This window comes from Neodiprion fabricii, chromosome 3 (assembly GCF_021155785.1).
Source record: "Neodiprion fabricii isolate iyNeoFabr1 chromosome 3, iyNeoFabr1.1, whole genome shotgun sequence".
In the NCBI taxonomy this organism is placed as follows: Eukaryota; Metazoa; Arthropoda; class Insecta; order Hymenoptera; family Diprionidae; genus Neodiprion; species Neodiprion fabricii.
Genome location: NC_060241.1, coordinates 10,354,973 through 10,370,999, shown reverse-complemented (window position 1 = coordinate 10,370,999; position 16,027 = coordinate 10,354,973). Strand labels below are relative to the sequence as shown.

Here is a 16,027-nt window from a genome sequence, read left to right as displayed (position 1 = left end):
TTAATTCTAGCTTAAAGGTACGCGCGCGGGGGGGGGGGGCGGTGTAGGGCAACGGGGAGTGTGAGGGAGGAAGGGTCGGTATTGCGGGGGGAGGAATGGGGGGAGGTGCAGATCGGCTGTCGATCGCAGGCTAACCTGGTGTCGTCGGTCGGTGTGGCTGGGCGGCTGGGTGGCTGGGTGGCTGTGTGGAGGGAGACGTCCCGCTTCTCGCTTCGTTCTCCTTCTCTCTCTCTCTCTCTCTTTCTCGGGTGCTCGTGCCGTGTTACATCGTTCCTTTCTGCGAGACGCAGTCGTACTGCTGGCTGGCGCTCGGCTCAGCCGAGCGTCGGTGGGCTTCGGGTAGTTTCGGGTGTTTCCCGACGGGCCGGGACTCACCCGTTCGGCTCTTCCCCGCGGGTTTGGGATTTGTTGTGACTTACACTCTAGGTCCAACGAGTAAAAAGTAGCGACGAACCCTACTCCCGACACCCACTACACACACACAGGTAACAAAAAACGCCACGACGACAACACACACAACAACCACCGCACCCACAACCACCCAGAGTCACCCACAAACACACACCAATGATCACACACACAGTCACACTCTCCGGACCAGTGCAATGCCCAAAGTGCAACAGGCTGGTCCGGGGCACAAAATACTTACAACACATACAGACCTGCACACAAACAAACACAGCCACACAACACCCACCAACAGTCACCCAAACTACACGAACCACAACCACGCACACGATGACACACCCACTCACCAACAAACAAACATCCCACACAACCATACACCCCACATCGACACCAACACCACGACACACACAACCTTGACACACACTACTCCCCGCATCACCGCCTTCGTGGACACGCACCAGACTCAGAAGACCACAGACACATTGGGACCAACCCCAGAAATAATTGCCATCATCGCAAACTTACAAGCCGTAAGCACCCTGGACGAAGAACTACAAGCAGACAGAGACAAATACATGATCAGACGGGCACACCAACGTACGAACACAGGCGAGACAGAAGCCAGTACCTCTACACACCAACCACACATCACACACCAGACAGTACCACACAAAACACACCCCTCAAACACACCAGACACCGACACCGACACAGGCTCCACCACCTCCACCGCAGACACAGTCATACATATCGAAACAACACACACAACCACGCAAGAGACACAAACGACAGACGACGACACAGACAATAACACCGACACCACCTCACTCACCGACACAGACGAACAGACACAAACACCCCAACCAACCGCACACACAACACGGGACGCAAGACGATACAAAAAAAGAAAAACAATACGTAAATAGAAAAAGGAACAAAACAGAAAACACTAAGTAAACTGACAACACCAAACCGACGGACGAACAACGACAGACGGAGGCCAGAGAAACAGCGCACAACCCAAAAACACCAACGCAGAACCACGGAGAAGCAACCACGAGCCACAAGGAACAAGGAACAACGCAGAAACTTATCAAGACCCACACCAACGAGAGCCAACGAACCAAAAACAAAAATTTAAGTACAAGTAGAACACATAAGAAAATAGATTAAGAAAAGCACAAAGTACAAAAAGAACACCAAAGTTCCTACAATATAGTATAAAAATAGTATAAGTTAGTATAAGAGAAAAATCATAATTTTGATAAATAGATACAGGAGACCACATAGAATAGGGTAGATTAAAACACAAACAAAAATAGGCTAAGTAGGATAGAGTAGGGTACAAATAAAACCAACACAACCACTAAAAGCAAGTACAAAACATAGAATAAGTAGATATAAGACAACCAACAACCCCAACACACAACACACACCCCGGCAAATACAACCGGACTCAAACCCCTTAACCCCGACAGATCGGAGCAAACAGCAACCCGGACAACGGCAAAAGGATACGACAGTACACAGAAACGACGGAAAATACCAAAAGGAGAATACGCAAAAAGAAGAAAACCAACCCCAAAGGAAAAACACAGACGAAATGACCACAAAACCCGTCACAAATTGACAAAAACGTCACGAAGCCGGCTCACCCTATAAGCCTCGCCCCGCGTGGGGAGGGGGGAGTTGTGACGTTGCACCTAGAGTGCAAGTCACAACAAAGCCCAAACCCGCGGGGAAGAGCCGAACGGGTGAGTCCCGGCCCGTCGGAAAACACCCGAAGCTACCCGAAGCCCACCGACGCTCGGCTGAGCCGAAGCGCGAGAATTGCGAGAATTTCTCACTTCATTGCCATATGGGAGCTTAGTGCCTTGACTGTTATCGGGGCAAGCTCGTCAAGTGTTACACGATTATCATACTCATTACTACCCTGGATTAACACTTTGGATTTACCTAGGTTAATCTTAAGACCATTCACATTTGCATAATCAGCGATAACGTTGACATCGTGCGTTATTTTGGCAATACCATCATTCAGTTCCGCTAACGAGCAACTCATATATATTTGGGTATCATCAGAAAAGATCATATGCTGTGAGTATTTCAAATTTACTCCTTTGTGTCATTAATGTATAACGAGAATAAAAGAGGGCCAAGTACAAATTCTTGAGGTACTCCAGTTGTTGTAGGTAACCAAGTCGAGCAATTCCCATTATTATCTCTGACAGCCTGAATCCTACTAGTTAGATATGAAAACATTCAAGTTAGAGCACTATCGGAAAATCCCATTAGCGAAGTTTAATAAGCAGATTGATATGTGGCGGCATGTCAAAAGCTTTGCTAAAATCGAATAACACTAAAATCGTGAGGCACCTCTCATCTACTCCTCTCCTGACATCATGAAGAATTCGCAGTAACGCTGTCTGTGTGCTAAAGCCACATATATAGCCAGACTGACGCGGATTCAGTATATTTTTTAGATTTAAGAAAGTTACAATCTGCTTATGGATAATCCGTTCATAACATAAATTTGCAATCGGTCGCGTATCAGACGGGGATCTAGGAAAACTCAGTTTCAAGAGCGGTCTTATATAAGCTCGCTTCCAAGACTGAGGAAAGTGAGAGAATTCCAAACAATAATTGAAAAGTGCTGCGAGATACTTTGACAATTGTGGTAACGACTTGTGCAGTGCAAACAGAGATTAACCATCAGGACCTGCAGCATGAGATGGTGATGTGGTCGAAGTTGTAAGAGACTTTACATAATCAGAAGAGATCGTAGTAAATGCAAAAACCGGATCAGTTCGAGGCCACTCAGTAATAATATCGCAGAGATGTACATTGCACTCTGGTAAAGTATTAGATATAGTCACATAATATGAATTGAGTTCGTCGGCTGTGAGCGTTTGGCATGCTTTTGCAACCGATTACGTTTTTTAATGCGCTGTATAATGTCTTCTGAAAGCCACTGGGCATTACACTTACGAACACGAAAAGTTTGCATAGGGGCGTGCATGTCGAGCAGTGAGACCATCATTATACTTACTGAATTCGTGAGATTTTCAATATCTAAGGTAGATGCGCAGTTTACATTAACAGGCGAGGTCCTGCCACCTAGTATGGATGCAAGGAAATCATAATAGTCAGGGTCATTAATTAAATCGCTTAAAATTTCGGCGAGTTGTAATGCGATCAATAAGTGGCATCACTTCAAACTCATAATGAATCACAAATAAGTCATGTCCTGTTATGAACGGTGAATCAGATTTTGGAGAAAAAGTTATCTTATCCAGGGAGTCGATTATAAAAACGTCAAGCCATGTATCGGATGATGCAGAATGATGTGTCGCTTCAGATTCAACAATATGCAATGCCTGTGATGAAACCAGTTTACGGAGATAAGCTCCTCCATAATCATGGCCAAGCAAGTTGCAATTTGAATCACCTGCAATGATTATATTAGAGTAGGCAAACGAAAATTGATTAGATAATTTCATAAAATCATTAAACATGCGCCCTTTCGGTCTTCTGTACTGTAACGCTAAATTCTGTTACCCTCGGATGAGGACTTACCGTTGACATTTTGGCGCGATTCTCCACTTATTCAAAATATCAAACTATAACAAATCAATTATGTTGGGCGCCAGACGCGTTATCGTCGATTTTCAAACAATAATACAAATCAATAAAAATAACACAAAACCGTACAAAAATAAATAGAGAACCCGTTGTATGGCTGGCTAGACTCAGGTACGCACACGTACAACCTGGTAGAGTGGCGGTATTCAAGGCAGCTAATAGTAATTACAGAATTAAAGAAAATGACGAAATAAAGAATAAACTCAAGTCAGAAGGAAAATGAATAGGTCAATCGATCATATATTGTCGAGAAGTTTACATGGTTGAGACAGGCAAATAAAATGGTATCGACAGCGGTAGTTAATAAAATAAGCAATCGTCGTTCACAATAATTTCGGTAGAATGGCAGTAAACGGTAGCTTTAGAACGAGAGACGGCAGTTAACAGAGAAAAATGAACGTAGGTTGGGAGATGCGATACAATGCAAGAATTCACTTAAAACTACACGTCACTGGGCCACGTGATCTTACCCAAGGTGCAAATGACGCTACGAAAATTATTATTCTGTCAATTAGAAACGAGAGAACTTTGCTGCAATCGGAAGAAAACAACGTAACGATAGTTCGGTAGATAATACGACGAATTTACCATAGATTATAACCAGTAAGAGAGATTGACATTCATTAACAATTTACAAAGTCGGCAAACGATCGACTAGATAGCTTTCCGTAGAATTATTCATAAACGATAGAATCAATAATTTATAATTATCACGGACCTGAAGAATTAAACAATGAATTCCTCAACATAACTTTTGAGAGAATACAAAATACAAAATTATGAGAGAGTGAAAATTTCGGAGAGTTTACAAAATAAAGAAATACACTAAATACACCGCAGCACAAAAGAATCAATAATAATACGCAGAACTCAACATAGCAAAGTACGAAGAAAAGAATAACCGGCAAAAATAATATAAAATTGCCAATAGCAATAGAAAAAAAAGGTGCGGTAATATTTAGGGGCTGATTCTACGCTCGGTTGTACTCCGAGGAACTCGATATACGATACAATAAGCACAAAAATAATTTTAAAAAAATATAATAAGCAATGACAGCAATAAAATATAAGGCACACTACTATTACAAAAAGGTATGAAATGAAACGTAAAGCCAATAGGGCTCAAAATACGATAGAAAATACAGAAGCAGGCTAATAGAGATTCACAAATATTCAGAAAGGTCATAAATACAAAAGAAATACTTATTCGGCAGTTACGAGGTCGCTCAGACACTAAAATAATAAATTACTGAAATCATGCAGTCACACGGCGGCTTACTGCAACTCTAAGCCGTGGACCATGATTCACACAAAGTCGATGAATACCATAAAAAGTATGGAAATTATGAGCAACTTCGTAACGATACAATACAAAGGCAGAAGCCTTACCTTAGTGGGTGACTTTAGGCACACAAACTGACTCTATTTTTAATTATACTTAATATTAGCAAAACTGACAAAGAAGGGAAAAAGGATGAAACGAGTTTATAGGATAAATCTTACGATAGAACAAACGATAGAACGGTAGCGGGACGATCAACGATAGAGAAACGATAGCGGTAGAAGGAAAAGTATCGATAGCTTGGATCGGGAAGATGAAGGAATACGATGCTGTCACCCAGCCGGTCAAGCGTAGAATAGAAGGAGGTCGTAGTTCGGCTCGCCGATCAGACCGAGGCGATACGGAAGGTTCGGGTGGATGCTACCCCAGGTATATACCGGGACAATCTCCTGAAACTATACATATAATGCGCATGCGCGAGTTTTATCGGCTGCTCGGGCAGGCTGGCCACTCCGAGTTTCAGCTGTCAAACTCTGTTTCTGGCGACGTTGTAGTTCATACGTGTTTTTGAGGTTAGAATCTCAAACAGTCGAGGTAGTGACTCGGAAAGTTGATGCTAATGCTCTTTGAAAATTGGCTTTATTCGACTACAATGGGAAATCTGTTTAAATGTTGGGTGCTTGGAAGATACGCAGCAGGTAGGTGCGAACACTTTATTTAATCATTTTTATTATTTCGTACATTAGAAATAACAATGGAATTTTTATCTATCAACAGGTGATACGGTCAAAATAATTACATCTCTGATATTCACTGTTATCTGCCCATTCAATTTGGCAGACGTACAAAGATCATCGCCACTTTCAAGCAACTAAGCAACTTTCTCACTTTTTTGTGATTTCAGGCGGTAATATTGAATTTTATCACTTTCGCAAATGAGACATTGAACCGAGCGTTCAAGAAATTTAAATATTTCACTATCTGTAACGGAACTGTGAATCTTTTTTTTCTTGAAAATAGTTCAACAAAATTTACGAATAGTCGATAGTCAATGTATTTTTTCCGATTAACAAATTATTGCTACTACTATTTAAAATTTCCGAATGATTATCAGAATTTATTTCGCAAATTTTCAATGATGTTCGATTAAATAAATGAAGGGAACCTAATACTCAAATTGAAAATTCAAGTAATATTAGATTTATTAAAATGATTTCTGTATTTCATGTTAGTGCGGTTCGAAACACAGAAAATCTAATCGAAAGCGTAGAACTCAGGAACGTAAATCACATCCTGTAACACAAGTTGAAAATCAAGTTTCTCAAAATGCGCCTCAATGTCACAATTAGCTTCAAGGACAATCATGTTTTAGAGTAATGTCAATTTTAATGTAATGTAAAGATTGTGTCCCTTGTTCCATCAAAATAAATGAATATCTAATTTTTAACCAAGTTTATGAAGATTTTTTTCCAAGTAATGTAATTCGATACGATATCTTGTTCATAGTCCTACGAACATCACCTTCTAACAAGGATATTTGGAAAGAGTCCCTTTGTTGCAGAAACCATTATAAAATTCTTGGTCTTCAATTCGTGCTATTGAATAACTCTGTGTTTCAGGTTCCATTTTCAATCTCAAAATGGGATTTTTTTTGCTCCAGATAATGCTAACATGAAATGCAGAAATAATTGCGGTACATGGAGATTCACAAGCTTTCAGTCTTAGCGTAGGACCCTACAAAGAGTGTAAAATTGAATTTGGTTTCAAGTTATCGTGCAACTAGCTAGCCAGATGACACCGTCAACTAAGATTAAATTTAACGACATTTTTAACTGAACTTATTCAACAGTTCTATATTTAGATTGATTCAGTTTGCCTGGCAAAATTCAACCCTACAATCTAATTGAGGACTTGAAAAACTATTTATCTGAATTCAATGCCAAAGAGAGTAAAAGTAAGCTTCAAAATAAGATACCAATTCAAATGGTATAAAGTTTGAAAAACAATGCTGGTCAATAATAATGCTTAAATTACAATGGTGCACACAATGATTCCTCGGTAGAATGAATTGGCAGCAACGATTAAGTAACAAACTTATCGCTATTGGCTCGATCAAAGTAAAATGATGGAATATTCAGCCATTATGATCTGTAGTATATCCCGCTCTTCAATTTTGCCTCAACTGATGTTAAGAAGGTGGCGATGGCCTGATAAAATTCACCCAGGCACCTCATGTCTGATGAAACAACCAGGTTCGATGGTTCTAATGATTGCACCGCTCGAGAAACCAGGATCCTTGCCACCTAAACGTTTTGACCATCGGGTAAGGCATAATTTTCCTTGTGTTAATTGAAGTTTAAACTTCGAGCCTGCTGAAAAAAAACCAATTTTATCATTGAATCCATGTTAAGATATTGTTATTGTCAAAGATCACGTAATTGGAAATTTACTCACATGCTTCTATGCCTGACAAATTTAGTCCCGCTTTGACAATGAATTATTTCGTACCTGAAAATATGAGAAGCTATTATTATCAAACAGGATTTTTCGGTATTTTTGAAGGCAGAAAAAAAGGCAGCACTTTTTGAAAGGCAACCAATGGCCAGGCGAGGGGTAATCAGAAGAGTGGAGATTGGTCTCCCAGTGTTATCGGACGATTGTCTTGTAAGTTGTTGTTTTGTTTCCTAATTTTTCATTAATAGCATGATTTACACTGTAATATTAACTGTTGTTCTTTTTCTCTTTTTATTCTTGGATATCTGGTGAACCCTCTTTGTTAAAGGAACATTGATTGTTGTACAATGGAGCTGCAAAAACTTTGTCAACTAATCAATGATGTCGGCGAGGGTTTTTGTGAGTATTGCGTCGGGTACGTTTTCTGTTAATTGCTACTCTTTGTCCTCCTAAGCTTCGTGTTTAAGATGAATAATTTCTTTATTCCGTGTTACTCATTTCTTTTATTTATTTCATGTTCATCGGCACTAATTACTGACTTCTGGAGCACTGCACCGTAACGAACCTACTCTGGAAATACCTTCTACTGGGTCTCAACCATTCATTTATTTTTAATTTTATGTAAATAAAGAATCTGTTCACAATAAACATTGTTTTTACTTACCTGCCTCTGTTTGTCCAGACTCCCACTTGTTAATGATATTTCACGTTGAATTTCAGATTTCTTCTTTCAATAAATAACACCCAATTTCTATATCATTTGATATTTGCTTTTCCGTTAAATTCTTTATTGCGTCGGTTGAATATCTTCCGAAATCAACCACGGTATTGCTGAACGATACTATTCTTCTTAGACAATTCACGCTACGTAAAAATAAACAGCAGCATAACCTCAATTCACGGCTTCACGCGCGAGAGAATTACATCTTTTGTTTCATTTTGTAAACGTTGGCGCCTTGCTCAGCAGATGAAAACATCACCGCGGCGCGATTTCACCGACCAATGAGATTAAATTATTAAGCGCATGCGCGTTATATGTATAGTTTCAAGAGATTGTCCCGGTTTGAAGGTGCATCAAGGTAGCCAGTATAGTCTGATTAGACAGTCGGTAGGCGAAGTCGTCGAGAGATGCAAACGGTAGATATCGGTCCCTCCGTGGTCGGGATCGTTGTCGTCCAATTACCTTATTAGTGTGCGCCGAAGCGCGAAATAAAAAATTCACAAAGAAAGAATTAGTTAAAAGTATTTATTGCCTATTTTGTATCGAGTTCGGTTGGAGTACCCTGCTAGGGACGCGTAAATTAGAAATAATAATGGTTGTGTGCCCTTGTCACGGGCGACTCTGAAACGCCACGTTACAGTACATAGAGGTGAACAGTAATGGTCGAGAATTCATCGAATGAATCTCCAACATAATAAATTCAGGTGAGTTAGTATAGTGTTACACTTTATTTCTCCCTGAACAATCAATAAACATGAATAAATAATTTATAAATAAAAGAGTCGACAAAATTGTAACGATAAAATAGTATAAATAAAACAGTGTAAATAAGCAGATTGCAATAAAGGGTAGAAATAAAAGTGTTCCTATAAAAAATTAAAAACTGAACATTCGTTCGAACATTCACACAATTTAAAAAATACGCCATGGATACACAATACGTTGAAATATGCTGCTTGCTTGTCTTAATCTTCGAATGTGGTTGCACCATGTGAGTCACTTGCCGATCCTGATCGTCTTCTCTCCAATGCTCTTGTTCGATAGATACTTTGAATTTGGATGTTTACCTTCAGGCTTCGTCGTTTACACACGTTCAGAGTGGAGATGAAATCAGCAAGGATCGCAATGACATCGAATATTCGGTGAACTTCGTACTGTGTATATTGAGTTTTGTAATGTAAAAATAGACTAGACTTTCAACTGCTGCGGAGTATTATAGGTTTCGGTCTGCACAGGTTGGCGTCTTTCCGCTGAGTCCTCTTCGCTTCTCTCCTCCGGGTCTGTTGCCGGTTCCGCCAGACTGGTCAAGCGCGCACTTTCCTTGCGTCCGGTCAAATCCGAAATATTGCCGCCCATATTCGAATGAATGTAATCGTTACAATAGAGACTCGGAGAAGCTGTTAAATATTTTACTTCAAGTGATTCATGGATAAAGCAAGCAACTGCTGCAACTGCACTTCTCTTCCCCTCTCTGTCATTACGGATGGGTGTGTAGTTATTCAAGCGTATTAAGTCGCTTGGCACTTAAGAGTGCAGCTAAGACTCTGATATAGATATAATATTGTTACAAAGGGTGAAATCACCTGTTTTGCCCCCTCTTCAATGATCTAGTAGTAAGCATGGATAAAAGACGTTTATAAACCTCTTATGTCTTTGAAAAAGAATAAGGTTGCTGCGCCAACCAACATTATTGCAAAAACAGTCTTGTTTCAGACTTTAAACGAGAAACACATATTACGCATTAAAGCATTTTCACAATATTTTATTCACGCTCTTGATTTCTTTTGACTTGATAATTAAACTCGCGGATCCATATTTATTAACGTAACGTCAAGAACGTTACATTGGTGTCAGAAGCGGGATCTTGAGTTTCTTTTCAATTAAGTCAATTCAGTGCGTGAAATAAGCTATGAGCAATAGTCGTATGACACGCTCACGTCGAAGGGAAAGTGGCGGGGAGGAATATTCTCTCATGGAAAATCCGAGAGTTCCAGAAGAAATTTCATCACCTTCAGTGGACCCTCTTTTAACTCCTTCAACGGTCTCTCAGCTTGATCTGCTGAAGATCTTGTCACAACAACAAGAAGCGGCAAGAGAACAACAAGAAGCGACAAGACAACAACAAGAAGCTGCTGCTCGACAACAGCAACAACTGATCCAGCTGCTTCAAGAGCAACAGGAACAACGGAGGCGAGAAGGGGAGGCTCGAGAGCGTTCAGAAACTAATCTTCAAGACCTTCTTCGGACGACTGTGGCGGCCCTTCAATCCGTTCATCTAATGAGTGGCACTGGAGGACCGGCTGTTACACCACAAGGTTCTAGAGTCGCTACTCCTGTTCCCTCTCCTGTTCCCTCGCCTGTTCCTGTTCCCGTTGTTCAAGAGATCCGACATCCAGGACGAATCCAGGATGTTCGAGACTCAAGGTCTGTGCCTTTTATTAGGGGAGTAGTTGAATCCCCAGTTTGTAGAAACAGAGTAAATAATGAGGTTGATTTTTCCGAGCCTCTGTCTCAAGTTCAGCCTCAATACTCTCATTTGAGTCAATTGAATAATTCGAGACTTCCTGGGGTTACTTCTCAGATTTATGAGAAACCCTTTTGTCCTTTGAACCCGCCAATTTTTGATGGAAAGATTCCATGGGCAGAGTATGAACGTCAATTTAACACTATTGCAAAGCATAATCAGTGGGACTCCGCCATGAGGGCCCACAGCCTTGCCTCTTGTCTTCGGACGCCGGCTCTGAATGTTTTAACGGCATTGTCTGAGGAAGAAATTTCCGATTACCAAAAACTTAGCTCCGCGCTTGAATTGAGATACGGAAACGATCATCTGACAAAATTGTACACAGCTCAATTACAGACTAGAAGACAAGGACGAGACGAAGACCTCGCGTCACTTAGCCAGGATATAGAACGGCTTTCACGTGTAGCATTGCCAGATCACGAGCCGTCTCGTAATTTATTAGCGACTCAAGCCTTTTTAAACGCAATTAGTGATCCAGGAATCAAAATGGCCGTTGAGACATCGGGTCTCACTTCTCTGCGAGAGGCAACGGCCAAAGCCCTTGAGGTGGAGGCAATGCGAAAACAATATTATGGGTTGAACAAGCTTCGTCGGATTGAGGTGTCCGAAAGCACCTCAGAAAGACGAAGTTTTGAACACTCGGAGGAGCCAAAACCTCAAAATTATAGAAATAAAAATAACAATAGTAATTTTAAACCAAGAAATCGAGGTTCTTTTCAAAACCAGAAAAACAAACGTGGAATTAAGAACGCGGTCATGACGAGTCAAACCGGCTTGACCTGTATATTTTGTAAAAAAAAATAGGCCACGACGCCAATCATTGTTTTCTAATTAAAAAAATTAGTAGAGAACCGATGCAAGGCTCGAATTCAAACTCTTATAACTGGCGTAAGAAAAATATTGAAATAGGGGAAGCAAATCCTCAATCGAGTTCTTCAACAGGAACTCACCCAAAAAACTAATTCCAGACGATTTGTCGGGGCGAAAATCATCGCAGATTGTCAGGAGTGAAAGCCCTCCCAGAGAACAGTTTTTAATTAGAAGTCTACGACAGTCTGGTCTTTACGCGCGCGGTACTGTAAATGGCGTCGATTGTCTATGGGTAATAGACACGGGCGCGGAAGTAACCGTAGTTCGATCGGATCTCTTTAAATCCGATGACCAGATTGTTTCCTCTTTTCCTCTGCGAACAGCCACTGGAGAGATGACCCCGGTTTTGAGACAAGTTACAGTCCAAATCAACCTTTATGGGTGTATCGACTCTCCACATAAGGTTTTTATAGCACATATAGAGAATGAGGGAATTTTGGGGATAGACTTTCTTACAGCTCATAACTGTGTTATCTCGACCAAGAGAAATTCACTAGCTTCAAACAATCGCGAAATAGCTCTTTGTACGAATAGAAATGGAATTTATTGGATTTCTCCTAGAATTCGAGAAATAGAACTTTCAGAGGATGATTTTCAACAACATTTCCCTTCACATTTACAGAGCCTTGTTGAGAAATCTTCGATTTCGTTAAATTCAGCTCAGGTAGAATCGTTTCAATCTCTTTTGCTAGAATTTATGGATTCTTTCGCCAAAGATAGTGGTGATAAGGGCCGATGTACTTCCGTCAAGCACAAGATCGACGTCGGAGAGAGTTCGCCGATAAAACAAGCTCCTCGAAGACTCGCTCTCAACGCCCGAGAAGAGGTGAAGAAGCTTGTGGAAGACATGCTAAAGAACGATGTAATTGAACCATCGTCTAGTCCCTGGGCCTCACCAATCGTCCTTGTTAACAAAAAGGACGGATCCAAACGATTTTGTATTGATTACAGGAAGCTGAACGATATAACGAAGAAAGATTCTTACCCTCTACCCAGAATCGACGAGACACTCGACCTGATAGCTGGTGCAACTTGGTTCAGCACCATAGATCTTCAGAGCGGATACTGGCAGGTCGAAATGGATCCTCTAGATAAAGAAAAAACAGCTTTTGTTACGGGTTTAGGAGGATTATGGCGGTTCAAGGTTATGCCGTTTGGTTTGAGTAATGCCCCGGCTACCTTTGAACGAATGATGGAGGCTGTTCTCCATGGGCTCATGGGCAAAATATGCCTCGTTTATTTAGACGATATAATCGTTTTTGGCAAGAACTTTGAAGAAGAAGTTCAAAATCTCAGACAAGTTTTCGCTAGGCTGAAGCAAGCAGGTCTGAAAATGAGCCCGAAAAAATGCCATCTGTTCCAGAAAGAAGTAGGCTTCCTGGGACATATCGTGTCAGCACAAGGTGTGAAGACCGACCCATCCAAAATAGAGAAGGTTTCTTCTTGGCCGACACCTAAGAATAAAGAACAAATTCAAAGCTTTTTAGGCCTTTGTACGTATTATAGAAGATTTGTAAAAGGTTTCGCTAGTATAGCTAAACCTCTCCATCACTTGACCGGAATCAAGATTCCTTTTGACTGGACCCCGGAATGCGAAGAGGCTTTCCAGAAATTAAAGGAAAATCTTATTTCTTCGCCGATTTTAGCTTATCCAGAGGTCGAAATTCCTTTTATTTTAGATACGGATGCATCTCTTTCAGGAATAGGCGGGGTTCTGTCACAAATTCAGGGAGGTCAAGAGAGAGTCATAAGCTATTTCAGCAGAGTTTTGAGTAAAACCGAGAGGAATTATTGTGTCACTCGTAGAGAGCCGTTAGCTGTTCTTAAGACCGTAGTACATCTTCATTATTATTTGTACGGCAGGATATTTTTGATACGTACAGATCATGCTTCTCTCAGGTGGCTACTTTCGTTCAAATCTCCTGAAGGTCAGGTAGCTAGATGGTTAGAAAGGCTCGGTCAGTACGATTTTGATATTCGTCATCGAGCAGGAATTCATCATGGAAACGCCGATGCTCTCTCTAGACGACCCTGCGAGGAAATGCCAGAGTGTAAAACAGTGTGCACGATTAGAGAAAAATCGTGACCCCTCTCTTATAATACGGAAGATTTCTTTCGAAAATAACCAGGAGGAATGGAGAAAATCACAACAAGAGGACGACACTTTGAATCAAGTGAAGTCTTGGAACGAAGCAAAAACTCGCCCGGACTGGCAGGATATATCTTTAGCCAAGCCAGATTTGAAAATTTATTGGGCCCAATGGGACTCTATTCTTTTAATTGATGGAATTTTATACCGAAAATGGGTATCTGCAGACTTGAAAGAAATCAGGTGGCAACTTTTGGTTCCCAGGTCACGAGTTCCAGAGATTCTTGCTCTTTATCATGATTCTCCTGCAGACAGACACTTCGCGTCAAATAAAACTCTGGGCAGAATTCGCAACTTCTACTTTTGGCCCCGTTGCCGGATGGACGTTGAAGATTGGTGTCGAAGATGTCGAATCTGCACGGCAAAGAAAGGACCCCGAGCGAAGGGACAAAGCTCTCTTCAAATTTACAACGTGGGAGCTCCATTTGAAAGAATAGCGATGGACATTCTCGGACCTCTTCCGATAACCCATTCTGGAAATAAATATGCTTTGGTTATTGCTGATTATTTTACTGAGTGGCCTGAAGTGGTTCCTCTCGCTGATCAAGAAGCCTCCACTGTAGCACAAGCATTCGTTAAAGAGTTTATTTGTAGACACGGAGTTCCTCTAGAACTTCATACTGATTAAGGCCGAAATTTTGAGTCAACCTTAATGAAAGAGGTTACTCAGATTTTAGGGGTTAGAAAAACTCGAACGACTCCTCTGCATCCTCAATCTGACGCCATGATAGAGCGTCTGAATCGAACTTTGCTGCAATATTTGTCGTCCTTCGTAGAGCAGAATCAGAGAGATTGGGACTCCTCGATCCCTTTCTTCCTCTTATCCTATAGATCTGCGATTCATGAGACGACGAAGCAGACGCCAGCCCTCATGCTTACAGGAAGAAATCTTCGACTTCCGTCAGATTTAGAGAAAGGCCCTGTTCCTGTGCAAAGACAGCATCAAACAGATTATGCCTTTTTATTACAACAACGTTTAGAAGAAATTCATCACTTTGCTAGGAATAGAATTTCTATGGCTTCAGATAAATTAAAAACTCGTTATGATATTCGAGCCAGAGATTTAAAATTTAACCCTGGAGATTCCGTCTGGCTCTTTCAACCCCGAAGGCAGAAAGGACGATGTCCAAAACTTCAAAGAAATTGGGAAGGCCCTTACTTAGTGGTTAACCAGATAAATGATGTTGTTTATAGAATCCGAAAATCTCCTCATTCACGTCAGAAAGTGGTACACTTGGATCGTCTTGCTCCATTTGAAGAAGATCAACCTGGAACAGTGTCTTCAAGACCAGGAACATCCTTCAAGGTTAGATCTTTAAACGAACACCCTTGACGACTGTGATCGACTTGACCTTCTTCACATTCGGTCATCGATTGGAAGAAGAATCTGCCTTTTGGAATTCGTTTAAATAAAACTCGACCGCTTACGATCATCATAGAAGGGAATATCGGATGCGGAAAAACAACTTTCACCAAGAGGTTTTTAGCAGATCGCCAGGTCTGTACACTTTTAGAACCTCTTGAGGAATATCGAGATGTAGCTGGAATCAATCTTTTAGATCTGATGTATCAGGACCCAGATCGTTATTGCTATTATTTTCAGCATTTCGCTCAAATGGTTATGTCAGATAGACATCTTCATACGACTTCATTGCCTGTCAAGGTGATGGAAAGATCGATATTCAGTAGCAATTGTTTTGTGGAAGCTCGTCGGAGGTTAGATAATTTTCGCGACTTCGAATCTCATTTATTGATGAAAAATTTCGATCTTCTGATTCGCTCGTCTGAACTCAGAGTAGATTTGATTGTTTATTTGCGAGTTTCCCCAGAAATCTCTTTTGCTCGAGTTAGTTCCCGTTCTCGTGAGGAGGAATCGATCATTTCTTTAGAGCTACTCAGAACTATTCATGAGGTTCATGAAGAGTGGCTAGTAAAACAAACCTTTTCTTCTTTATCGGCTCCTGTTTTGGTTATCAA

The 16,027-nt window shown here is 41.0% G+C and overlaps 1 protein-coding gene across 1 annotated transcript; it reads left to right on the top strand.

The window, feature by feature from the left end:
- The first annotated feature begins 605 nt into the window (after positions 1 to 605).
- LOC124178237 (homeobox protein 5-like) lies at positions 606 to 15,369 on the top strand. Its single transcript, XM_046561474.1, has 5 exons — positions 606 to 1,295; positions 1,402 to 1,555; positions 10,523 to 10,931; positions 11,220 to 11,461; positions 15,245 to 15,369. Exons 1-5 carry the CDS (start codon positions 606 to 608, stop codon positions 15,367 to 15,369), a joined length of 1,620 nt encoding a protein of 539 aa, XP_046417430.1.
- The last annotated feature ends 658 nt before the right edge of the window (positions 15,370 to 16,027 follow it).